Below are 27,470 nucleotides of genomic sequence, written 5' to 3'. Positions count from 1 at the left end.
GGAGGGCACTGTGTGTGTGTGTGTGTGTGTATGTGTTTGTGTGTGTGTGTGTATATATATATATATATATATATATATATATATATATATATATATATATATATATATATATATATATATATATATTTCAGAATCATAATTTTACTTCACTCTCTACAACAAAGAAAATATTTTAAAACTGATTTTGAGGGGAAAAGCATCCTTAACTTAAAACGTATTATTTTGTTGTTGTTTTATCTTTTTTACAGACCTTCATCAACTTTATTTAATTGTATTTTTAGGACATATTTTACTGCCTGCTTAAGGGTTAAAGGGGAATTTGTCTGGTAATCCCTACGTTTTGAACCCTTTTTAATTTAATATATTTACATTTCTCAGCAGCAGACATGCGCACTACGAGCAACCAGAACCCGGAAGTTCTCAGCGACGTCACTACTGTGTTGACAGTAGCCTTGTGTTTAGGTGTTTCTAGTGATGCTGTTTTTTTTTTTTTTAAGTTAACTTTTTTTCATGCCTCAGTTATGTAAAGTGACTAAACTGTAATCAGCACCATGTTAAAATATGTTGTGGCGCTTATTTCCGTGAGTTTGGCGGTGTGGAGCGGGTCTGAGTGGCTAAACCTCTGGCTTTTTGATTTGGATGTGGCTCAGGACTCGGGCAGACTACTGAGCCAGGAAGAGCTGGCACTTTATAACGGGAAGGAGGACAGTAAAGGACTTTACCTCGCCATTTTAGGACAGGTGTTTGATGTTGAGAAGGGGAGGAAACATTACGGTCCTGATGGAGGCTATCGTTTCTTTACAGGTATTTTCTCCAGCACACTTTCTGCTGATGAATACTGCTTTTAAATGGGAACACCACACACACACACAGGGTGCAGAAGAAAAAGTCCAGGGGGTGGAGCTGGACCTGCTCCAATGCCTCCTATAACCAAAACCCTAATCCATGAGACACTCTACAACACACTTCTCAACTTCCACCTCCAGAACACCTGGTTCTGCTCAGCGGAGGTAGGAGGAGTCGGATCAGGTCTGACTCCACCCCCTGGATTTTTTGGTTCTCCAGCAAGGAGATAGCAAAGTGAGGGCAAGAGTACATGCACCAACTAATAAAGGACAAGGTGGGGGATGCAGCCACTGGGAATCCCTCAGCATGAGGTTTGTGTACAAAGTGATAACCCCATGTTGTGCCACATGTCAGTCAGCCTGTTGATGTATTTTTAGGAAGAGATGCATCCAGGGCTTTTGTGACAGGCGATTTTACAGAGGCAGGGTTGACCGACGACGTCTCGGACCTGTCTCCATCTCAAATAGTGGCACTCTACGACTGGCTGGCTTTCTATCAGAAGGACTACACACGTATAGGTAAGGTACTGTGGAGTTGGCAGGGAAGAAGCTTGAAAATCAGTGGAAGTTTTAGTACAGTTTGCCATATTAAAACATGATTAAAATATTGCTAAACAAGGCCCAGTGTTTCCTGCAGTTCATGTCTAATGTCTGTTTTCTCCACAGGTAAGTTAATTGGTCGATTCTACAGCGAGAGCGGAAAGCCCACAGACGTCCTGAAGCAGGTGGAGGCCTCTTTGGCTCAGGGGCTGAAACAGAAAGCCCAGGCTGAGAAGGAGAATGAGCTTTATCCAGCCTGTAACTCCGAGTGGCGCTCTGACAGAGGAGGACGTGTCTGGTGCTCCACTAAAAGGTAACTCTGACCCTTAAGTTAAGGCCCTTAACCCCCAACTCTTATCTATAAAATTAGATAAATGTAAGTCACTCTGGATAAGGGCGTATGTCAAATGCTGTAAATGTCAATGTAAGTATATTTTAAGGGTATTTCAGGCATATAAATGAGTAACAATCACTAGCAATAGAGGCATCCATGTGGACTCATGGGTAGTGTTGAGTTCTAGTTGTTTTTCAGTATTTGCTCAGTTGATGCTTTTAATCAGAGAAGATTAATTATTTAAATGAAGACGTCTAGCTGTTTAAAAAATATAATGAAATTAAAATACAAGGGTGAGACAAATGAAAATCTTAAAATTGCAACATAAATTAGAATCAAATCAGTTTTTTTTCCCCCTGTAGAGGAATCCAGACACTTGGTTTGAAACATTAGAGATTGCATGAACTCTCTAGTTTAATAACACAACAGATTTTTTTTTTTTAAATCACTTGCAGTAGTGTTTATTACTAGAAAGGGCAAAATCCCTAAATCACCAAAAGTTACATACTGCTGCTTTAATCTATAAGACTCTGTGTTGTGTCTTTTCCAGTGGTGGAGTGCACAGAGACTGGGCTGGTGTTCCCAGAATGCTCTTCTCACCTGGTTCGGGCCAAGCACGCTGCGTGTGTGTACGGCTGGATGATCGCACACAATCAGATAACCCTAATCTCCAGCAGTACAAAGACTGTCCACCTCAGGCCGAGTCATGTCTCCTTAGCCATGACTGAGCTTTCTAACTTTTTATGTCATTAGTTCTTTTTATTGTAAGCAATATAAACTGGTTTGACTGGTCTCAGGATGGATAACCAGACAGGATACATTTAAGGGTGCTATATGTAAGATTTTTCTGTTTAAGTGTCATTGGGCATTACACGTTTTGGAAATGTATCAGAAACACATCAAACACCAGTATATTCTCCATTGTAGAACCCGGTGTGTGTGAAGTTGGGTAGGAAGGAATCATCGCCTTACCTGCTGCTTCAACCCACCTGCTCTCCATCCACAGCTGATGCTTCACCATGCTCCCCTGCCACATTTATATTGTCAAATTACAGTTTAAGGTAGTTTGCTGATTCAGAAATGTACTGTACCCACCCCCTCCTCCCAGCATGCACCATACACTTTATTAGGAACACCTGTATACCTGTTGATTCATGCAATTCTCTAATCACGTGGCAGAAGCACAGTGTTTACAATCATGCCGATACAGGTCAAGAGCTCCAGCTGTGTGTTCATGTTAAATGTCAGAACGAGGGGGGAGAAAATGTGAGCGCTGTGACTTTAACTGTGGGTATTGTAGCCCAACTGCTTTTTTGGGCTGCGTTCTGAGATGCTTTTCTGCTCACCACGGATGTAAAGAGTGTTCGAGAGTTACTGTAGCATTCCTGTCAACAGTTCTTTGTGTAAACTCTGTAGATTGTTGGGTGTGAAAATCCCAGCTCAGCCATTTCTAAAATACTCCAATCGGACTGCCTGGAACCATTCTTGATATAGGAACATGATCAGCAATGGGGTGGTTCGACGAGAGGTCGTAACCCAGACTAGGAGTTCTTTCCTGTGCCAGAAAACAAAGTTACCTCCAACTGTTACAAAGCACTGACACTGGAGATTCCTTCCATTAACGTTAAACAAATATCTCCTTACAGAAAACTTCACAATATCAACAATCCGTTTTTATTTATGAAACAATTAACATGTATTTAATTCATTTATTATTAGTCTTAGACTATGTGGAATGTCTGCCGTACAAGTCCCTGTGAATTATCTGTTACTACAGAAAGGAAAGCGTTAATATAAACGTGATTTGCCTTGCAGTTGGCACCAGTGTCAGAGATGCTGTTCATCAGCACCACAGCAGTGTAAAAAATTAGTGTGATGATGTGGGACAACCACTACAAGGAATTCTGTCACAAGGTTACCATGTCAAACCATCATACATTTCTCTGAAAGCTGCAAAGGGATTTTTAATACATGATCAAAGCGACATGCTTACATTGTTGTTGATTTGGTTTTTATTTTTAATATATTTCGGCTGATATTCAGTGATTAATGTTTTCAATTATGCACCTGAACTAATCGAAACGTATAAAAAGCAGTAACTCCCTCTTTCCACTTGTAAACAATTGAGAAAAGTCAATACAACTCGCTTTAATTGTTTGTTTTTAATCGTCTGATGACCTTAATGTAAAGTTGTCCTCCCTTTCTTGAAAAGGATACTAGAGGAAGTGACAGGCTAGATATCTGAGCATACAGATACAATATATAGTGTGCATAAGAGATTGGACAGAGGCAAAAGAGCACAACTTGCGTTTAAGTACAAAACAGTTGTAGTGGTCAAAAATAGTATACAATTAGCTGTACAATTTAACATAACCTAGAATGGACTGCGGACTCTCTGACCTTGAATGTCACATTCTCTTTTTGTACGATCAGGGAAAAAAAAAAGTCCAGTATGATAAAGTGCAGCTGTTTAGCTTTTCAGAAGACAGAGTTTAAAAACATAATACGGTCAAACTTAACATGTCAACAGGCAAATCTAAAGATTAAAAAAAAAAAATTATTATTATAATAAAAATACACCCACCCACCCACCCACCCCAAAAAAAAAAAAAAAAAAAAAAAGATAGCATGATTTACCAAAATTGAGTAATATGCTATAGATTAAATGGAATGTATGCTTTGGTGATTGGGAATGATTAGGACAGTGCTAAAATGATAAATGTGCATATGCATAGTAGGCAACTCGTCATACCTCTGCACCTAAAACCTCGGTTTGCTTGGTAATAGTAAAAGTTTTGTTTTTTTTGTTCGGGTCAAAAAATGAGAGAGAGACTTTGTTCAGCTGCGAATGTTCTGTGAAAATACAAAACAAAAACGTAAATGGAAGAATACAATGGAAGTGCATTTAATATGCGGATTCCTCACTGATTTATGATCATGAACTGATGCACAGCAAGGGTTAAATAACAGAAGACCAAAAGTAAAAAAAAAAAAAATCATTTACTGAAATGTGCTTGACGTCAAGTCAACCTTGTGTTTCGTTATTTTGAGGCCTTCGGGGTGACAATTCCCTCTGTAGACCTTATAGACAGGTGCAAGAAAAAATATATAGTAAAGGTTTGTAAACGCTCCTTGTTTTAGATTAAACAAAAAGCATCACTCAGGCCAATGTGATTAAGGCTTTAAACCCTCTCGAGAGGAACGGCTAATTATCCGATCGTGGATAAATTCTTCATTCAGGTTCTATCGTCCTTCATGTTCAATGCTCACTAATGAAATAATCTTTAAATCTACGTTATGTGGTGTTTTACACTAAGGTCGATTTTGTAATTAAAGTTCTACAGATGTATAGTCATTCCCTCCGCAGCTTCCCCCATTATCGGTTTCGTTCTTCAAGCCTGGCACCTACAACACCTACTAAGTCTACTTCAATAGCGTTCTGCTACTGCGGAAGTTCTTAACTCCAATCGTGCAGACCCCATACCCCTACACACTCTTCCATATTCTCAACAGCCCTGGCTCACTCATGTCATTAAAGGAGAACTTCACCCTGAAACACTTTAAATGCAGGTTTATAATGGGATCTCTGTAATGTGCTTAGAGATTGTGATGCTAGTTTGTTGGTTGGTGCTGTATTTTTGTTATTCCTGTGAAAAGTTAGTAATTGTGTGTCGCTCTGATTGGGGGGGGGGGGGGGGGGGGGGTGATCTCAAACATATGGGAAAACAGTGAGGCATCTCTCTTTGTGCCTTAGCAAGAGATTCTTTTCTCACTCGCATAGAAATAGCAGGGACAGCAAAACGTTGGACTCAAAGTTCCAGAATACAATGCGCAGAGTTACGCCAGAGACCCGGCTCAGCTTCTTCGCGATCTACAAACACGATGGTGGTGACGGCAGTGTTGTCTCAAACAATAAACCTCTGTTAGATTCGGTTTGAGTAGAGGTGTTTATAGATGAGCGAGCTGGACAGATTAGAGGACTAAAGCGCTTCTGCATCACTCTCTTAAGGTAGAAATGAATTCCCTCTGGCACTACTATCAGAAGGTATTCAAACGGCATTGTGGGTAATGTTTAAGTGAAAATACCGTGTCGATTTGAAGTTCAACCAAAAAAAACAGCAATCCTAAGTGAAGATGGCATATTGATTATAAACACTGATGTGTCCATTCAGGGTGGATTTTTCCTTAAATAACTGGAGCGTCACAGAAACACAGGGTCCTCAAGATTAGAGTTAAGAACTCCTGCACTACTTTAATTTTGATCCTTAATAGATGTTGGTACTAGAACATACATAGACAGTTGTTTTGTTCAGAAATCTCTGCAATAGTAGTAAAAATTGTGGTCCATACATTTAGTCCATTCTATCCCCCCCCTCCACCCCTCCACCTTTTTAAACCACCACGGTCCAGTTTAGTGTGTGTGCACCACCCATGCCCTGCTAGTGCGTTAGGAAACTCCACCCAAAGTTAGCACGTCGAAGCAGATATCACACACGCGGACTGGCTTGTTCAGGTCGAATTTGATGATGGGGATCTCCTTGATGGAGCACTTGTGGCAGAGCAAGCGGCCACAGTGACGGCTAATGGGATAAAAGGAAAGAATCGGTTCAGAGGGATGGATGTCGTTTCCAAGAGATGCAAATATTGCAAAGAGATCAGAATATACCCAGTACGTACCAGTGATGCTTTCTTGTAGTGACTCCAAACTTGGCAACACATTCGTAACAGTTGGAGCCGTCGCACCATGGGGGCTCTTTGGAGAGCATATCTTCATCATACAAGATGACAAAAAAAAATTCAATCTAATTATTGAACCATGATGACCTTATTTCTAAATATATACGATTTTATAAGACATTATGCTTTCGTTAACCAGTAAATGTTAAACCTGTCGATCTCGTACCTAGAAGGCGGAAGAGGAGCTGCTTAGTGGCCACTTGATAGTTGAAAATGTTTATGCCCTGATTGTTGTTGACGCCCAGACGAGCTCCGGCCCTCACGATGGCGCGACAGAGATTAGAATTTCCTTTCATATAGGCCAACAGAAGAACTAAACAGAAGTACATCAAATGAATCAATCACATCAAATCTTGCCTGCGCAACAGACATAAGCAACTTCCATATTGTTTCATTTTCCATCAATAAAAAAAAAAAGCTATGCAATATAATAAATTGTTTAAAAAAAGAACTCCAGTTGCTTTTTTGTGCATGTTCATGATGTTCTCTGGTCAAAACACCATCTGCATCATTTCATGGTACAAAAATCATCTGGTGAGCAGCAGTTCTGCATGCAGAAACATCTTGTTGATGAGAGAGGTCAGACGAGTTGACTTGAAGGCTATGGAAACCTTACATAAGCATTCTTTACGACCATGGCGAGTCTCAGAACGCACAAAACATTGAATCCTAAGGCAAATGGGCTACGACAGCAAATGAACAAACAAACATCGGGTTCCACTACTATCACCCAAGAACAGGAATCTGAGACTACAGTGGGAACAGGCTCACAGAAACTGGACACTTAAATATTGGACAATCTTTAGCCAAACTTCAACTGTCCAGTTTTGGAAGATGTTTTGAAAAAAAGTGTGTGAATGGAAAAAAAAGCCTTGTCCCCAGTGAAACTAGACATCTCGGTCCCTGACTCTCCTCAAGGCCAATCCTTGTAAAATATACTAGCGACAAAACATTTCCAGAAATAATCATTAAAAAAGGTCTAACACAGTTTAAGGGAATGTTTTTGTGACGGTTTCATGAACATCAGTGGAGATGCTTTTACATTTAAATGTCCATTAATTTCCTAGGAACATTATTTACTGTTCTAGGAACATCTAGATCATCCTCCTCTATAAACAGATATGAATAAGAAATGGCCACATGCCCTCCTGATTTACATAATCATATATAAATGTATATTAAACAGATTCAATGGGAAATCTCCGCATAGCATTTGTGAGGATAATATAATGTACACTAACCTGTATTCCCTTCACTATCCGGTTTATCCAGAGGATACTCTGGCATACATTCCAAGAACAGCTCAAAGATGGCTGCTGCATTTTCCTTCCCATAGTGTCCAAGAACATGCATTGGAGACTGGCCCCTGAAGGTGACAAGCAAGGTCAACACAATGAAAAGCAATCCTTCAGTTCTCATTATTTCAATAAATTAAAAAGAACGACTGCGTGACAGTTGTGTATTTTTGTGGTAAGTGTACCTGACATTGTAGGCTTCTGCGTCGATGTTTGACTCGGTGAGAAGAGCTCGCACGTTATTCAGACGACCCTGCATCACAGCTAGGTGTAGAGCTGAGACGAAAGCAAGTGAAGACATTACATTAATAACGACACCTCAAAAATGCATCAATTTGAGTATGATTAAAGTTCGTTTGAGGTAGTTTTATTGATACAGATACGCACCGTTGTTTCCGTTCTCATCGACAGCTGGAAAATCGACACCGTTTTCGATCAGCACGGAGCAAATAGTGGCCAGATCTTGCTGCGCCGCCAAATGTAGAGCCGTCTGACGGTGCTTAGTCAACTCGTTCACTTTAGCGCCTGCTAGAAGCTAAACACAAACACACAACAGATATAAATTACATACACAGCAATCATGAAAACACCAGTGTCACGGTCATGTAAATCCAAACAAATATGCAAATGGGTCAAATTTAGGAATACACACAGCAAGATGTAACACGGGTGTAAAAATATAGTAGTCGCGATTCGATTCAATTTGATTCTCAGAATATTTTGAACAAAATTTGAATGAAGAAAAATTTTCCCTGCTGAAAACAAAACAAAACAATACAATCCATAAAATCTGCCCCGCACTCGTTATTCCCGGGACACGCGCTGCCTGTAATGAATGAAAGTGCTTCAAGCCCCACATGATCAGTTTTAGCACCAGACTGTGAAGCTGAGGAGAGCATGTGCCTCCCTGGTGATTTATATAATGCCACTGCCGTCGTGTCGTCTGATCTGATCAGAACATGGTAGATACTGCACAAAATGTTGACAGTTCTAGGAAGTTTGTAGCTGTCCAGCACTGAAACACTCTCACTCGCAACAGTCCCAATGGAATGACCAAGACCGTTGAGGTCATCAGCCCCAGCAGGCATAAACACAGCCTGAACGGGACCTTCCTCCCTTTCCGAAAAAGGGATAAACAGTCGCGAGTTGACCTGATGCGCTTCTCTGACAGAAACACTTGATACAGTTCTGAGTTCAGTCTGAGACCTTCTGCATCTATCTTCTGCAAGAACTTCTGCATCTATCTCTGCTTGCTGCTGTGATGGAGTGCAGAGAAGCAGATCGTCCAAATAAGCCGACACTATTCTAGACCCCCTATTCTCAACGGTGTTAAAGCCACTTCAACACATTTGCTGAACACTCGGAGCTTATGAGAGCTCGAAAGGAACAGTCAAAAATTCATAGGCTGTGCCCATAGGCTGGCAAACCAGAGGAATTTTCTGTGTGCTAGGTAAATGCCTATGAGAATGACAAAATACCGGGAGTAAAAGCCGTGATGGCCGTCCTCCGGCAGCACAATCTGAACTGCTCGTGCTCAATAAAGAGGTTATTTCTTCCTCTAAAATCTGAGCCGATTCCCCTTCTGCTGTTGACATTTTCAACACATTGTTGAAAAGTGGTGGTTTTACAGAAAACCGCGGACAATAACCCCAGTTTATTGTGGATAAAACCCAAGGATGTACTGCACATGCGCACCAACTCTCCGTGCAAGTAGAGCTGCAGCTCTTGCTCACTAACAGTGTGACGGCGCCATCTAGCAGCAGAGCTGGGGGTTGCAGCTCTGATTTGGATGTGTGTATTTTCGTGTTCCCCACACATGCGCGCTCACGCACACACACGCGCACACACACGCACAAACACGCGCATACGCGCACACATTTCTGTGCCCCACCTGTCCCCCTCTGGAAGCAGAGAAAAACCCAGGGCATGTGGTCAGAAGCTGTGGACTTCCTGGGAAGGCAAGGTTCAATAGCCTCTCCATCTTTCTTGCGCAGATCACACTGCTGACGCATATTAGTTACTGCGGCCCTGAAAAGGACTTTTGGCTCCACTGGGGCATCCAGAAACTCAAGCCTTCTCTCTTTCAGACAGACCTGAAAGTCTGAAACACAGGGCTCTTTCCCCCACCACGGCCAATGAGAGCCGCAATAACTCTGATCTTCCCACAATGCTGAATTAGGCGACCCAACATCAATCTACCTCGCCATCTCCGCCCTGAGCTCAGCTTGATACGCTGTGAGCAGTGAAGTGGCGTTCAAGGCTCTGACAGCCAAGGTTAGAAACGATAAATTTTCTTGAACAGAGAAGTGGAAAGCCTCTCTCTGTCCATCCTGGCAGAGAAGGAAAGGCGATAACGCCACCCGGCGACTGGGGTGGAGGTGAGTTGCCATTGACCATTCATCCCCAACATTATGGATGTCCAGCCTAGAGAAACCTTTAACAGACACTCTATGGGAGAAAGGTTTGTCCCAGAAGTGCAGTATCTCTGCGATGCATGTTGGAACAACTGGAATCTGCTGTTTGATGAGGGAAATGCGCGACGGCAGGCTCAGTCAGACATTATATAAATCTCTCTATCCGTGCCCTGGTCTACCAGCTGTGCTGGCCAATCAATGGAGAGTTTAGCAGCTCCTCTTCTACACATCTCTACAAGGTCCAAGTCCCCGGCCTGGGGGAGCGGGACTCATCCATCGCACTGTTGGGTCTGGAAAAAGATTTGGAGGGAGGACTGAATCCTCTTTATCTTCCTCCACATCCTTATCCAAAAGACGACGAGCAACCGTCTCATCATCTCCCCAGCTGCACAGTTCCACAGCTACACAGATGCGTCTTCCTCTGCAGGCGGTGCAGAAAAACTCTGGTCCCCTTTAGTCGTGGCCACGACTTGCACTTGGCGCTCTAATACCCTTAACGGGAACAGAGAACAGTGCATGCAGCTCTCAGGATTAGTGAGCGTAGCCTGTGTGTGTCTAACTCCTAGACATGCAATACACAGGTCCTTGAAAGAAATCATAGACCTACACGTGCATGGGCGAGAGGGATCTTCTCGTTTCCCTGTGCTACTGGAAGGGCTCGTAGTCACCATGACAGACATGAACAGCGGGGGGGAGGGGCTCGCGATATGAACTGAGAACCCACCTTGACACACTGGTTCCCAAAATAAAAAGGAAAGAAGACAACAGAAAGAAAAAAAAATATTCACTTCAACAGTGAATACTCCCTTGGACAGAGCAACCTGAAAACTCCCTGTGAAGATCTGCTGAGGATAGCCTCCAAAAAGAATAGTCACATCACGAGGAAGAGAACGTGTGGTAGGGACCCTCGGCAGTGATATACATCCATGTGAAAAAATTTGTACACCCCATGGAAATGGTTGGCTTTTTTGACAAGCAACCATTTTATCATCTTTGAAACAGTGCCTATTAATGAAGTTAAGCTGATATACTTGAACAAAACCACAAGGAAAATGAGCTTTTTCCAATCAACACTATTATCAATAGGCACTGTTTCAAAGAGGATCAAAATGTTTGCTTGACCAAATATGTAAATAAATAAATAAAATTTTAAAACGCCACCAGTTTCCATGGGGTGCACTTATTTTGTCACATGTCTGCATATTAGGAAGGCAGGTTTCCCGCATCACTGTCATGATCACTGTCAAGCAACAGACGTGGCATTTCCCACAGTGAGATACCGAGCGAATGTTTGAAAGAGAACCACGTTGCGATATAATTGGTATCATAAACATGCGTACTGGTGACTGTCTAAGTCTATGTAGAGCTTACCAAGTTGCGCACAATGATCTCTGAGCCGGCCTGCACAGCGAGGTGCAGTGGTGTGAGTTTGGCTGCATCCTGCACTCTGGAGTTAACGTTAACCTGCACGCTGATCAAGAAAAGCACACTCTCAATGTCCGAGTTCTGCACAGCTATGTGAAGGAAGTTACGTCCCTTGTTGTCAACCTAAGCAGAGACAGAAAGAGAGTGCAACCAGAAGTACAGGTGAGACATGCATTTGCTCAAATGAAGCCTGAAATGTCCTGAGATGGGTTTGTGAACTAAATTTACTTATTCTTTCACAGTTTATAGGACCCTGTAGCTAGAGCCTACATTGGCTAATCAGAATGTAAATCTAATTGTCCGAATATAAAATACAGTATTACACCACAGCAACGCTGAATTCTTGATTCAGACTGTTCAAAAGGTGAGGTTCATTTTGTATAAAAAAAAAAAAAAAAAAAAAAAAAAAAAGAGTAGCTCTGATTCCACTGGCAGTTCCAGCTGTCATTCAAATAAAAGGTTTGTGGATTTTCCATGACATTAAACGTAACTATAAACAGATGAAAAAGTATTATTAAATTAAAAAGTTATTCTTGTTAATGCTGGTAAATTGCTGGAGTATGAGAGGAATAAAACATTTCGGGGCATGCAGTTACTGGACAATAATCAACTTGGGATTGGTAACACATTACACTACCCAATCACTGATTATTTTCCTAAAACAGCACATGCTGTTTTATTTCATTCCTTACAAGTTCCTGCCTGTTCCTCAATTTCAATGTTAAATAGATACAGTGCTGTGAAAATGGATTTGCTCCATTCTAATTTCTTATGTTTTTCTGTCTCTCATATTAAATAGTTTTGGATCTTCAAACGAAATACATCATAAAACAAAGGCAACCCGGATAAACACACAATACTGTTTTATTTGTTTTGTTGTTTTTTTTTAATTGAAGCGCAAAAAAAAGTTATCCAACGCCTATCTAAAAAACGAACTGCCCCTGTAAACTTAAAATCTGGTTGTGCTTTAGCGGCAATAACTGTAAACAAACGTTTCCGATAACTGGAGATTAGTCTTTCACTTACTTCTAAGACTAGGATTTACTCCTATGCTTTGGATTACTGTCTTGCTGCATAATCCAGTTGCGCTTGAATTTCAACTTATAGACCGAAGACCGGACATTCTCCTATAGGATTTTCTGGTAGAGAGCAGAATTCATGTTTCCCTCAATTATTGCAAGTTGCCCAGGCCCTGAAGCAGCAGAGCATCCCCACACCATCACACTTCCACCACCATGCTTGACTATGTATGATGTTCTTTTTGTGGAATTCTGTGTTTGGTTTACGCCAGATGTAACGGGACGCCTGTCTTCTAAACAGATCCACTTTTTACTCATCAATCCACAGAACATTCTCCCAAAAGTTCTGAGGATCAACAAGGTGTGTTTTGACAAAATTCAGACGAGCCTTAATGTTCTTCTGGGTTAGCAGTGGTTTTCACCTCGCCACTCTTCCATGGATGCCATTTTTGCCCAGTGTCTTTCTGATAGTGGAGTCATGAACAGTGACCTTTATTGATGCAAGAGAGGCCTGTACTTCCTTCGATGTTGTTCTTGGCTCTTTTGTGACTTTCTGGATGAGTCATCATTGTGCTCTTGTAGGGATTTGGATGGTCGCCCACTCCTGGGAAGGTTCACTACTGTGCCGAGTTTTTCCATTTGGAGATAATGGCTCTCACTGTGATTCTTTGGAGACCAAGAGCCTTTGACATAGCTTTGTAACCCTTCCCAGACTGATTTATTTCACCTTCTTCCTCATTTCTTTTTTCTTTCAATTTTGCCATAGTGTGTTACTGGATAAAACTTTTTAATGAACTTCACGCTGTTGAAAAAGTTATATTTAAGTGTTGATTTGGTTGTACAGGGTTTGCAGTAATCAGGCCTGTTTGTGTCCAGTCCAGCTGAACCCCGTTATAAATGCAGTTTCATAGATTTGGGGAATTAGTAATTATGGGGGCAAATACATTTTCACACAGGCCCAGTTGGTATTGGACAACTTTTTTTGCTTCAATAAATAACATCATTCAAAACTGTGTTTTGTGTTTAATCAGGTTGCCTTTATGTTCTCTTAGATTTTGTTTTAATTTCTGAAATAATTTAATATGATGTACACAAAATCAGAAAAATCAGGATGGGGCAAATACTTTTTCACTTAAAGATATATGTATTATTATTATTATTATTATTATTATACACACTGATATAACATTATTAACTATCACTCATCTGTCCCCCTCTTGCCTATCTCACCTGCTCGGCTGCTCCAGGCTCTCTTTTGAGGATGGCTTCTGCTGCTTTGTTGTTCTTGTGAGTCATAGCGCAGGCAAATGGCGTCGTGCCCTGTCGGTCTCTCAGGTTCAGCCGGATGTCTGGGTGTGAGATGAGAAGCTGGATAATCACGTTGTGCTGGTTACTGATAGCCACATGGATTGGCGCCCGGCCCTCGGCATCCTACCCGTAACAGCAGAGCAGGAACACACAAGAATGTGAAGAAATACACTCTAGGATTGCACTCTAGTGTGATCTGTACACATCTAAAACACACAGTACAGGCTGTCCCAAAAGTCAGCATACATACAGGGAATTAACACTTTTTAGCAAAATGTCTTCCAAAATTTTTTCATACTTGTTTAGATCATATTTTTTTCCCGATAGCCTGTAAGAACACCTTTGACAAAAGAAGAACGTATTGAAATAATTCTCAAGGCTGGATCAGGAAGCAGTCACAAGGTTGCGACAGACTTTAACAGGAAACATGGCAAGCACATCACAAACACACAGTTGCCAAACTTCACAAATTCAAAAAGACTGGAAGTGTCCACTGTCGAAGGCACAGCCGACGTGGCATACACATCAGTTGTACCCTATGTATGGACACTTCTAGGACACCCTATATAATACAATATAGTTTGAAGAAATTGTACTACCAACAATTACCTACAGTATATCTTAATACATTTCTGAACAGAAGATTAGGCAAAGGAAAATATTTAACAGATTCGTATTAGAATGTTAGTACCTGTGCATTAACATTAGCTGCAAACTCCAGAAGGCACTGCACCACCTCATCAAGGCCCCAGCAGGAGGCCAGGTGCAGAGGGCTCTGACCATCCCGCGCCTCCTCGTCTCCCTCCCCGTTTGTACCAGGCCTCCGAGGACTGTTCACATCACAGCCACTGAGAGCGAGAGAACCACATGCACAGACACAACGAGAAAAGGTAAACACGATTGCAATTAAAACATCTTCCAGGAAGACCCAGGTAATCAGCATAAAGTAAACAAACTTAACATTTAAATGTGTCTTTTTTAATAAACTAAGGGTTAGTTTGAACCCAAATTATGCAAACATTCATTTATTTCATTAGAAAACTAACATTTTATTTACAAAAATATTTTTTTAACAGACGACTTGGAGCGAAATATTCCGTAAAGCAGCCAGTAAGTGTCCAGCGCAGGTGGGAACTCCTTTAATACTGTTTAAAAAGCATCTCAGGGGGATTCCTCAAGAAATTGGTTGAGAAAATACCAAGAATACATTCTGGAAATTCTAGGCAAAAAGTGCGTCTACTTTGAAGATACTAAAATATATATATTTTTTAATTTATCACAACATAATTCCCATAGTTCCGTTTGTATTACTCCAGAGGTTTTAATGACTATTATTATAAAATGTGGAAAATAAAATAAAATAATAAAGAATGAGTGTTTCTAAACTTTTGACCGGTAGTGTATGTAAGGTTTCATCTAAAGTCTGAGCCACATTGATGATACTGAGGAATATCTACACAATCCTGCCCCATATACACCTGTCAGTAGTAGTTTTGGTTCCGTTATTGCCACGCCTGTAATTTAAGTCACGCCAATCAGATTTCAGGGACCCAAAGGTTTCAAGACTGAAACTGAATACTATCCACATGAGCATGAGTGTTGTTGATATGATTAGTGCGTATTTGCGAACCTGCGTATAAGGAAGCAGGCGGAGACCTCGTTGTTCTCATTGATGGCTCTGTGCAGCAACGTTTGCTGGCACCCACTCGGGCCCGTACTCCAGCATGTTGCGTCACAACCATGCCTGACCTATCAGGACCCGGAACAAAGAGGTAGAAATTTTTTTTTTTTTTAAATAAAAAAAAAATAAAAATTTAATTTAACAGATCTAAATCTATTCAAATAATAAAATGTCAAATAGCTATTCAGCTGAGGACATAACACCCATCACAAAAGTACAACCATAAGAATTCCAATGATTTAGCACAATCATATCAAAAATTCTAGCTAAAAATAAACCTAGAATACAAAAAGACAAACGCTGAGAAATCTTTGCAACGGGAAAAGACGACCAATTTCCTGGTCCCCCTTACCAATGTTGAGGCAATATCCTCCAGGCCGTTCTCTAAGGCAAGCCACAGTGGAGGATCTCCCTTCTCATCCACCACGGACATGTCTGCTCCACGTGTACAGATAGCATCCACCACCAAGGGGAGCTGGTTACTGATGGCCAGCTGCAGGGCTGTCTGACCCTCATGTGTCCTGGGGGACGAAAGAACGTTTAAAGACTGGCTCGATATGAGATTAATGTTGAAACTCATTGGTACACAAGCTTTACAACAAACCAAATAAGCCAGAGCAGTATGAGTATTATCCGATGTCCATACTGCCAATACGGTATTAAATTAAGCCCTCTGTTGAATCGTCCCTTCTACTTCCTGGAAGCAACATACCTTACATTGATGTCTGCCTGGTGCTCTAGCAAGAAGAGGGCACTCTTGCTGTCCTGTCTCTTGATGGCCATATGGAGAAGAGTCTGGCCATCCGACATGGTGTCATTAATAGCTGCCCCTGAGCCCAGGAGCTGTGCAGCAATAGTGTGCATTCCTGACAAACGATTATTTATGAAGAATTATAGTCATCTATATTTAATACTTGGATAAATAGTTTGCCGTTCAGATTTGTCACTGGGCCATGCAGTGGAAAAGCTCTCGTAATAAGTAGTACCTGTCCAGAGAGCAAGTCCGAGCACAGTCTGGCCCAAGGAATCTTTAAGGCTGAAGTCTGGGATGATCTGTAGGTTGTTGGTGGCATGCAGTGCATTGGCTGTGATACAGAAAGGAAGAATGGAATCACAATCCCTATAGTAAGAGTAAAAACACACCCTGTCACAAAGAACAGTAGTACCTTTCTGCTCTAGTATGACAGACACCACGTCTGGGTGGTTGTGAACGATGGCCATGTGCAGAGGACTCTGTAAGGAGCCACCATGGCTCCGGTCCCCTGCGTCAGGCAAGGCAGTGTGGGTTTGAAGATTAGGATTGGCCCCCTGCTGCAGAAGCTCAGCCGTCAGAGCTGCTAATCCGCAGCGACACGCTGTGTGCAGGGGAGTTTCTCCCTACCGAAAGAACAGGGGACACTGGAGTTAACAAGCACGCACCAAAGCAAATCAAATGCATAACCCTACATTCACACAAACAAGAGACAAAAAATATAAACATTTATTACCTATACACATGCGTGACGCGAACCGACAGCGGAAAGCAACAAAGAGATAACGTGACATTTATATTGAGAATTTCTCAATTCTATGCAAGTTCAGTATGACACGGTAAAGCGTCAAATCCAAGCAACTGCTCAAATCAGTCCTATGGCACATGTGGGCTGATGTGTTTCGGTTCCACGCTCACATCTTCAGAGCTCTCACATGCAATCAGTTCCTATACACTGCCCAATGCAGGAAAATGGGGGAAAAAATTATAACCATGGTTTGGCCTAAAAATACAATTGCTTATTCAAACACTCACCCATTTATTGGTATGATTGACCTTTGCTTCATGGGTGGTCAGGAAGATGGCAGCTGCCTCACTTCCTGCAAGAGCTGCTCTCTGAATGAGGCAGTTTCCTAAAGAAAAGACCAACTACCAATTTACATAGATTTTTACGATCGATTTATTTATTTATTTATCACACACGCACACACACACACATATACATATATATATATATATATACACACATACATATATATATATATATACATATATACACACACACACATATATATATATATATATATATATATATATATATATATATATATATATATAAGTACTGATTTATGATTTCAGACAATAACCTGTAGAATGCATGGACGTGTATGAAGTATGCGAGTCCTTACCTGAGGCATCCGGAGCATTGGGGTCGCTTCCTCTTTGTATAAGCCGCGCTGCAAAGCTGTTCTCATCGAATGAGGTGCCGTTAACGATGGGGGCGTCATCATCGAAGGGGTTAATGGAGGGATCAGATGCTACTGTAATGTACTGCAGGGCCAGCCACAGAGCGGTATTCCCCTCATGGTCTTTCAGATCCATGTCCAGCCTGAACATAAAAAAAAAAAATAATAATAAATAAATAAATAAAAAAAAAGATATTAGTATATCTTAATTAGTTGGGGTGTTTTTTTTTTTTTTTTTTTAAATGTACACTACCAGTCAAAAGTTTGGAGACCCTCGACTGAAATGTTTCTCATGATCTTAAAAACCTTTTGATCTGAAGGTGTATGATTAAATGTTTGAAATCAGTGTTGTAGACACAAATATAACTGTTCCAACATATTCATTTCTTTCATTAGAAAACTGACATTTTATTTACAAAAAAATATTTTTTTAAATGGTTGACATGGAGCGAAATATTCCGTAAAGCAGCCAGTAAGTGTCCAGCGTGGGTGGGAACTCCTTTAATACTGTTTAAAAAGCATCTCAGGGAAATTCCTCAAGAAACTGTCTGGAGAAAATGCCAAGAATCCATTTCTGGAAATTCTAGGCAAAACTTCTATTTTGAAGATGCTAAATATGAAATTATTTTGATTTATTTTGAATTTTTAACCACAACATAATTCCCATAGTTATATCTGTGTTCTTCCAGAATTTTGATGACTTTATTATTCTAAAATGTGGGGGGAATAAATAAAGAATGAGTGTGTCTAAACTTGACCAGTAGTGTATGTACATGTATGACTGTCGGTCTGATTGTCTGACGAAGGAATTTTATGCTCACTGTTTGCACTGCAGGAGTTGGTTGAACACGGGCTCGTTTCCTGACAGCACTGCTTCATGTAAAGGTGTTCTAAAAAAAGAAATTGACATGAAAATTAAGATCACTTCAATAATGTTTTGAAAGAAACCGACTGAACACGGTTTCTACGTTACCCACCGTCCTCTGCTATTTTGCATGTTGGGGTTGGCGCCGGTTTTGAGCAAGGCCTCTGCGATGCGGGCCATGCCGCTCATCACCTCAGCGCTGTGTTTCCTCGGGCTGAAGGAGCAGACCAGGTGCAGCGGCGTCTCCACTGCCCCGACTGTAGCTGCGTTCACCTGGGCTGAGTGGCGGATCAGGAAGGTGGAAGCAAACTCATCTCCTGAAGTCACACATGGGCAAGTAGAAAATAATTCACATGTAGAACCAGGTTCTGGCATCAGAGACTGAACAGACTGATGTTATAAGGTAACAGTGCTACAAACCTCTCTGGATGGCTTTGTGCAGGAGGCTCCAGCCACTCTGATCCACCATGTCTACATCTGCCTTGTTGTTGACCAAGGTTGTGGCGATGCTCTCCTGTTTTCTGGACAAGGCCAGGTCCAGAGCCAGATCTCCGTTATTGTCCAGCTCATTCAGCTTCCCTGGCAGCTGCAAAGGAAAAGAAAAAGGAATTTTGCCTACCCAGAATGCAGATCTGATCTGAACAACGGTCAACAAGGCATATGCTTAGTCACTAGCTAAATCACTCATAACTCCTTGGATGTTTATTGGTAATGGGTTGGAGATATGTCTGATTAATCTCATGTGTATAGGGTGTGTCTGGGAGAGTTAGTAAATCGCTTCAGCAAAAATGATCCAGGTCATGTCCGTACAGTATATTGTACGATAAGTGGATAAAGTGATTACTGTGACTATGTATATACTATATATGAACTGTATGCAGTGTAAAATGCAGACATGTGCAGTTGTACATGCAATACAATGATGCTTGGTTGTAAATATGATAGTCTAGACACACCACTGCAGTAAAAAGTTTAAATTCACAAGTTTATATGTTGATACATGCTTAAGGTAATGTATAAAATGTGTGAAATAATCGGTTTAATTTTGGCATTTTCTCCTCAAGTGCCGTTCACTAATACGCAATGCCATTTTAGTACATCTAAAATGACTTTTCTAGACGGGGGGGGGGTTCAGGGGGGTCTCCTCAACCACCACTAGTGTGCTGCATCTATCTGGATGATGCGACGGCAGCCACAGTGCGCCAGAACGCCCACCACACACCAGCTATTAGTGGACAGGAGAGGAGAGTGATTTAGCCAATTCAGGGATAGAGATTATTAGGGGGCCACGATAGAGAAGGGCCAGTGGCGGAATTTCACCAGGACACCGTTGTTATACCCCTACTCTTTGACGAGAAGTGTCCTGGGATTTTGAATGACCACAGAGAGTCAGGACCTCAGTTTAACGTCTCACCCGAAAGACGACGCTGTTTTTACAGTATAGTGTTCCCATCACTTTACTGGGGCATTAGGCCCCCACACAGACAACAGGGTGAGCGCCTCCTGCTGGCCTCACTAATACAACTTCCAGCATTCTCCCATTCCAGGTAATAGTCCTGCTTAGCTTCACTGGGAAACCAGGCAAGAGCTACAGGGAGATATGGCTCTGGCAAATTAAATATTGTCTAAATTTAAAGGATATTTCTGACCGAAGACAAAAAAAATATTTTTTGATACTCCAAATCCAATGACTGAATATTCTTAATTATTAAAAGCTTGTTGCTCTTTGAAAGGGCGTACTTGCATTATTAGTCGTTATATTATCATTATATCAGTGGTATAAAATGGTCTTGAATGGACTATAGTTTATCGCAATTATTTCTGGAACAATAGTTATCGTGACAATCTCAATATATATATATATATATATATATATATATATATATATATATATAAAACTACAAAATCTCCTTATGTAGCGACATTTCTCAACATTTGAGAAGACCGACTTCAAATACTTAACTTTTTTTTTTTTCAGGTTTACGGCTGACCTACTGTACCTGAGCATCCATCTCGATAAGATACAGGAAGACCACATCCTCCCTCTCCACTTTAATGGCTTTGTGTAAAGGAAACTCCGTCTTGGATTTGATCATCTTATACAGCAGCTGAGCACTCATAGTACTGAAGTCCTCTTTCCTCAGATCGTCCTGTGACCAAGCAGAGTGGGAAAGACATGACGGGAAGGACGTAGCATAAATGTACCTCTATAAACCTTACACATCAGGGAATGTCAATTAAATTATTTTAGACATTATGTAGTGACATTATATAGAAATAAACATCCCACTGGTACCCTTGCTTAGCCTTGCATGTGACTATTGTCTCACACACACACACACCCCCAATGGGTGGGAATGACTGCAGAGAAAGAGACCGAATCTGCAGCTCCAACAGTGGCGAATAATTATCATCTGCCTCTGTGACCTATTCGCGAAAATCTCCTTGAGGATCAGAGAGCATGCTCTGTAGGGATTTATGAAGGGAGAATATAAGGAATCATAAATCAAAAAAAAAAAAAAAGAAGCCCCGAGTACCAAGGACAGTTCTTCATCAAAATTTGCTTCCTGCTGCATCAGAAACAGCAGGAGGGGAGTTACTGTCAGCCACTGACTCACACAGACAACAGAGAACCAGCACATCCATACAGAACAGCAAAATCAAGGATCCTGCACAGGGGAAAGGTCATAACTTCACTGGAGGTCAATTATTTCAAAATAAAAAGTCTCCTGTTTTTTTTTTAGACAAAAATCATATCAATATGTGTTGTTCTGGGAAGAATCATGTGATTCGGGCTTATAGAGAGAATACAGACATATGAGAGAGACACACCTTCCCCCACACCGTGTTAATGATGATTTGAGGCTGAAGACTTGACGTTAATGACTCACGGCGTCCTGACTCACCCAGTGGCTGGCGATGATTTCACCGCAGTAGTTCATCAGCGTGGTGGCGTCCAACTCCTCGGCCGTCTGGTAGAACCGAATGCAGTTCCTCACGTTTACTGACGACATCACTCCTTTCTCACATCTAGAAATGCGGAGAGGAACGCAAGTGTTTAAATCGGGAGAATGACATTAAACGTTAAACGGTATATATAAAACGTAGACGTCAGCATAATGCTTCTAGGATTAAATCATCATTTTATAGAAGCAGTTGGTCATTTTTAAAAAAATTTTTTTTACAGCTCTTGGGTGCCTGTGAGGTGAACTGCAGTTACAATGAAAACTCACCCCAGCTCCTCTGTTCAAATAACTTATGTCTAATGAGTTGCTTTTTAGGGGAACAAGGCAGTTAGGGCAGAGCTATTTTAAAAGACAGGAAAAAGAAAAGAGAGAATAAAATAATGAGCCAGCTCTTCTACTACTTTTACATTACTACAGGTCCTTCTGAATCAAGGCATTTTTTTTATCTTTTATTCTTACGTCTAAAAACACTTTTAAACACTACAAACATCACCGTTAACAATATCATCGATGATACAGCTTCAGACGCGACATCCCTGAAAAAGAGTAATGGGGCGGTCACACTAGGTTTTAAGCATACGTATTTTTGTCGGACGCCTCTGCGAATATGGGCGGGATATGACATCATCCGTCAAAACTTTCGCTGCTTCACACGAGATGGATTCCAACGTGCTTGCACTTATATTGTTGAGACGCCGTTGAAAGCTTTTTAAGTTGTTTTTATAATCTTTAAAAGCAGTGTTGTAAAGTACAGGACAGCGCGATACCGCTAAAATTTGTGCTTCCATTTTTGAATTTCTCTCTCGCTCTCTTTTTTTTTTTTTTTTTTTTTAACCAAAAAAGTCACGCAGTGACGTCACGGTCATCTATTGTTCACATGTCTTCACGTAATACGATTACGCAGGTCAGAGTTCATCAAATTTGAACCTTCGTCACGCAGAGCAGTACGAAAATTCTAAGCTTGCGTTTGCGGTCTGCTGTTTGAATGGAAGTCAATGAAGCACTGAAGCCTAGTGCGACCGCCCCTTAACGTGCAGTCCTGTGAACTAACGTGTAGTTGGCCGAAACATTACTGATGTGAGATGAGGGGACGGGGAAAAGCGCTTCGGTTAATATCGGAGAGCACAAAACACCTGCGTAACTGTCAATCATTTCATATGTCCATTGACTCCTCTGTCGTTTAGATCATGAAAAAGAACAAAAGCTCTTTTGGTGTACTTTTTTTTTTTTTTCAGTTCTAACAGGAGCAGACACAAATGTTAAAATGCAAAGCTCCTATGTACAATATCATCCGGTCTAGAGCAGAAACATTTGGGTTCATACCTAAAGCAGGTCAGTTCATTCGTCCATTTTCTGTACCGTTTATCCTTCACAGGGTTGCGGGGAAACTGGAGCCTATCCCAGGGCACTCTGGGAACAACGCGGGGGACACGCTGGACGAGGGGACACCCCATCGCAGGACACAATCACACACATGTTCACACACTACGGACAATTTGGAGACGCCAATCAGCCTACAACGCATGGCTTTAGACCAGGGGAGGAAACCGGAGTACCCGGAGGAAACCCCTGAAGCATAAGGAGAGCATGCAAACTCCACACACGCAAGGCGGAGACGGGAATCAAACCCCCCAACCCTGGAGATGCGACGCTAATGTGCTAATCACTAAGCCACTGTGTCCACAGTCAGTTCTTTCATCCTTATCTAAAATGTATTAATGGATGCAGAACCACAGGAGCTCCCCCCCTTTTTTTTTTTTTTTTTTTTTTTTTTTACATGGGCTAACGGACAAAACCAGAGTTTTTGCTTTTTTTTCCTCAAATTCAATACGGTCATCGACCTGCAGCCACCCTCGCTCCTCCGTGTGCCCACCTCTCTCGTAGAAGGTAAAGCTGGAAGCGGTTGGCCAGCTTCATCAGGTCAATGAGGAAGGTGTCGTCTTCACACAGCTCTAGCTCATCCGTATAAGCCCAGCGCAGCATTGCCATGGCAACCTCTGGCTTGGCCTCTGAGGATGAGACACATTCATTGAAAAAAGAACGGGGCGGGTGGGGGGGTGTTCCAAGGAAGGAAGTGTACTTTAATATCCAAATCATTGTATTAGGTCGGATATAAACAGTCTGGCTCCCGAGGGACGCATCTAAAGTTTCCATTAAAAGAAGATGACCAGTTTGAATCCCGATAATTAACTGAGTAACCCTTGCCTCAGAACAAAAAAGTCCATGGAGTGGAGTCAGACCTGTTCTAGCTCCTCCTACCTGGATGGAACAGAATCCGAGGTGAAGAAAAGCCAGTGTGTTTTGGACTGGATAAGTGTGTTGTGCTGTACAACACTGTGTGTGTTAGGGGTTAGGCCTATAGGAGGAGGTGGATAAGATCTAGTTGCACCCCTTGGACTTTTGGTTCTGCAGCGAAGACTATCTCTACACAGCCCTGCTCTCTGAGTGGGAGAGGCTTGTTTTCTTCTCCATCTCATGTCTCCAATCACATGCTGTAGAAAATCATAAAAACCTCATTGAGTCTCACCTGACAGGTCAAGCTCAGACGTGGAAGCCATGTTGGCTGGGCTCCAGACATCACTGCGTGCTGCCAGGACAAACTTATGGGCACTCAGCTGCTCCTGTCCAACCTTCACCTTCAGGTCACTGCAACATGGCATGACAGCTCACGTTCAGACTCGCACAAAAGCACCGGGTGAACAGTCAAACATCACGAACCTTTGTCTAATCTCAGACGGTTTGAAGCTAAAATGACACATTAGGAGCTTGTTTAATATCTCCCAAGCCCATGTATATTCACTTTACATCTATCCTTTATGTCTTAGGAAAAGATAACAGCTACAGCTCCCAGCATGCACCTGTACTGGTCTCGCTGATAAAGTTCAGCCACGATGGCCAGCAGGCGGCTGATGAAGGAGTCACTGGGCTGTGAGGAGGAGGACGAGGAGGAGCCGTGACCAGAGGCCTGCGCCGCCAGCAGGGAGCACCTCCTCTCCGTCTCCACCAGTTTCTGCTGCATTTTGACGTACTCCTGCCGCAGCAGGGACAGGTGCTTCTGCAGTTTCTGCACCTCCTCTGTACAGCAGGAGGAGAGAGGATCGGGGAGGAAAAGAAACAAGGCAGAAGGGGAGCCAGAAGAAATAACAAGGGGTGCAGGGAAGTAAAAATAATAATCACGGTTAGAGACACGGAATGACGGGCATAAATGTAAAACACTAGAGTGTGTGTGACATATGGGTCATCACACACCCACACGCGCACAAAGATGCACACACACAGACAAAGACACCCTCACGCGCAGACAAAGAGACAAAAATGCACACACGCAGACACACACACGTTCACAGACAGACATGTGTAAAACACACACACACACACACACACACACACACACAGGCATAGACACATAAAAAGAGACAAAGCCACACACATACACGCAGATACACATGCATAGAGACCTACAGTGACGCACACAGACAGACAGAGTGAAAGGGACACACATGCACAGAGAAATACAGACAGAGACACACACACACACACACACACACACACACACACACACACACAGAGACAGACAGACATGGAGACACACTCACACAAAGTCTGGTGCTCAAACCCACTCATATACAAAAACACATACACACACAGAAAGAAACACACACGCACGCATCAAGACTCACACAAGAAATGCCAGCAACAGACTGTGGAAACAGGTATCACCAGAGTTTCTTTTTTTTTTTTTAATCTGAAAGATGACACAAATCTGCTGAGGCAGCAGACTGGACGCTACTTCCTGATCATACACACTGACTTTCCTGGAGTGATTAACTGCCACTGAACGTACAGTAACCATACCCTTTTCGTATTTCACAACTATTACTAAGACAAACCGGGTTGAAATCTCACAACCTCCCCTGAGATTGGTCTAAACATGCATGCCTCTATGTCCCCATGCTCGGCGCACTTCCTTCTCCTGAAGCCGGGTGACACTGGAATTCGACAGCTCAGCATAAATTCTGCAAGCCGAGCTTCCTTCCTCTTTACTACCACTCTGGATACGAGCTCGCCCAAGAAAGCAGAGGAGACACTTTGTCTTTGCTGGGGGACTGTGTGCACTCACGGTGATTGGTGCACGAGTTAGGAGTTGTTACACCCAACCACATGACCGAACCTTCCCGGGGGGGGGGCAATGAACGCTCGACCAACACCAACTTTAACTCCAGGACTAATTACAGTGTTAGAGATCTCCCACTAGTCTTTATAATCTTTATAAATCCGGGTAATTTATTCGAGCAAGGCATGTAGCATTCTTCCCACGACGATAAACAATCGAGTCAGCAGCTTTGTTTCTCAGGAGGTCAAAAGGCACAATAAAGCAGTTTAAAAGCCTATGAGAAAGCACAACACACACATTACACAATCATGAAGCTGTAAAATTAAAATAAAAAAACGAAAATCGCAAGATGATCAGCCTGGGTGCCAATATTTTCGCTCTGACAAAGGAACCTGCCTCAAATGTCTGGTCCAATAGATAAGAGAAAGACTTAAGACACGTATCACGTGATCACATCATACATAACGACAGCTTTGCTTCCCTACACAGATCAACGTTATCTCAATCCCAAAGAGTGCACTATATATATATATATATATATATATATATATATATATATATATATATATATATATAAACGCACTGGTGTTTACACCCTATGTAGGGCACTATATATCCAATAGTGAGCAATTTAGGACACAGCCACAGTGACCAAACGGATTACCGTTAGGTGCGTGAGCTAATGACAATTGTTGATATCTCACTATTTTAGCTAGGATTCAGACACAAGGCCACCCTTGTCGCCTGACAGGCTCATGTTGCTGCTAATAAGACTTTAACCCAAGCCAGCTACAGCAAGTGGGCCAAAAATTCGAAAGGTGAAATGTTTTATTATGTATTTTCGTCGATCTTCACTTCAACCACCGCCCAACCCACCACCTTACTCACCGACACCAAAAAAATAGACGCAATATTAATCTAGTCCATGAAAACGCTTATTTCTCGCGTAACTCAAAACATGAAGCAAATGTATTGACGTATACGCTTGTCATTTAAGCCGACGAAATTGGTATGAAAGAGAAAGAGGGGGGGAAAGGACGTGAAAATATGCAAGAAATCATTTTCATACCTTCCGCCATGTTGGATCCGCGGCTGGTTGTGTGTTCTCGCGAGAAGAGGTGAGTATCGCGAGAGGTCGGAGTCACGCTGGAGGGGGTTTAGGAGGAGCGAAGCAGCGACGTTTTGTTGGAAAATTTATATCAGGCCAATACCTTTTGCAGCCAATGACCATTTCCATTGTGTAATATATATATATATATATATATATATATATATATATATATATATATATATATATATATATACACACACATACACACACACACACACACACTTATACTTACACACACAGGTGCATCTCAGAAAATTAGAATATCATAGAAAAGTTCATTTTTCCCCATAATTTAATTCAGGAAGTGGAAATTTCATATATTTTAGATTCATTACCCATAAAGCAAAATATTTCAAGCCTTTTTTTATCTTGATGATTACAGGTTACAGCTCATGGAAATCAAAAATCCATCCATCCATCTTCTACCGCTTATCCTTTTCAAGGTCACAGGGAACCTGGAGCCTATCCAGGGAGCATCGGGCACAAGGCAGGGTACACCCTGGACAGGGTGCCAATACCATGCATGTCTTTGGACTGGGGAGGAAACCCCCACAGCATGGGAAAAACATGCAAACTCCATACACACAGTGCCACAGTGG

General features: G+C 41.9%; 2 protein-coding genes across 2 annotated transcripts; one reads left to right on the top strand and one right to left on the bottom strand.

Moving 5' to 3' along the window:
* The first annotated feature begins 405 nt into the window (after window positions 1–405).
* LOC108259923 (neuferricin) lies at window positions 406–4,310 on the top strand. Its single transcript, XM_053676932.1, has 4 exons — window positions 406–804; window positions 1,224–1,369; window positions 1,517–1,698; window positions 2,270–4,310. Exons 1-4 carry the CDS (start codon window positions 552–554, stop codon window positions 2,445–2,447), a joined length of 759 nt encoding a protein of 252 aa, XP_053532907.1. The 5' UTR covers window positions 406–551; the 3' UTR covers window positions 2,448–4,310.
* Window positions 3,863–26,907, bottom strand: ankfy1 (ankyrin repeat and FYVE domain containing 1). The gene is made up of 25 exons (XM_017459735.3): window positions 26,830–26,907; window positions 24,505–24,721; window positions 24,174–24,292; window positions 23,520–23,655; window positions 21,587–21,710; window positions 20,681–20,830; window positions 19,101–19,266; window positions 18,793–18,997; window positions 18,637–18,705; window positions 17,759–17,958; window positions 17,385–17,482; window positions 16,765–16,975; window positions 16,585–16,683; window positions 16,311–16,464; window positions 15,951–16,119; window positions 15,548–15,666; window positions 14,609–14,765; window positions 13,840–14,040; window positions 11,537–11,713; window positions 8,139–8,286; window positions 7,937–8,027; window positions 7,698–7,822; window positions 6,623–6,769; window positions 6,397–6,487; window positions 3,863–6,299 (listed from the first exon to the last, which is right to left on the bottom strand). The coding sequence occupies exons 1-25, from the start codon at window positions 26,837–26,839 to the stop codon at window positions 6,167–6,169; spliced, it is 3,516 nt and encodes a 1,171-aa protein (XP_017315224.1). The 5' UTR covers window positions 26,840–26,907; the 3' UTR covers window positions 3,863–6,166.
* Between the last annotated feature and the right edge of the window lie 563 nt (window positions 26,908–27,470).

The sequence above is a fragment of the Ictalurus punctatus genome, chromosome 28 (assembly GCF_001660625.3).
Source record: "Ictalurus punctatus breed USDA103 chromosome 28, Coco_2.0, whole genome shotgun sequence".
NCBI lineage: Eukaryota > Metazoa > Chordata > Actinopteri > Siluriformes > Ictaluridae > Ictalurus > Ictalurus punctatus.
This window is presented reverse-complemented; position numbering and strand designations above follow the sequence as displayed.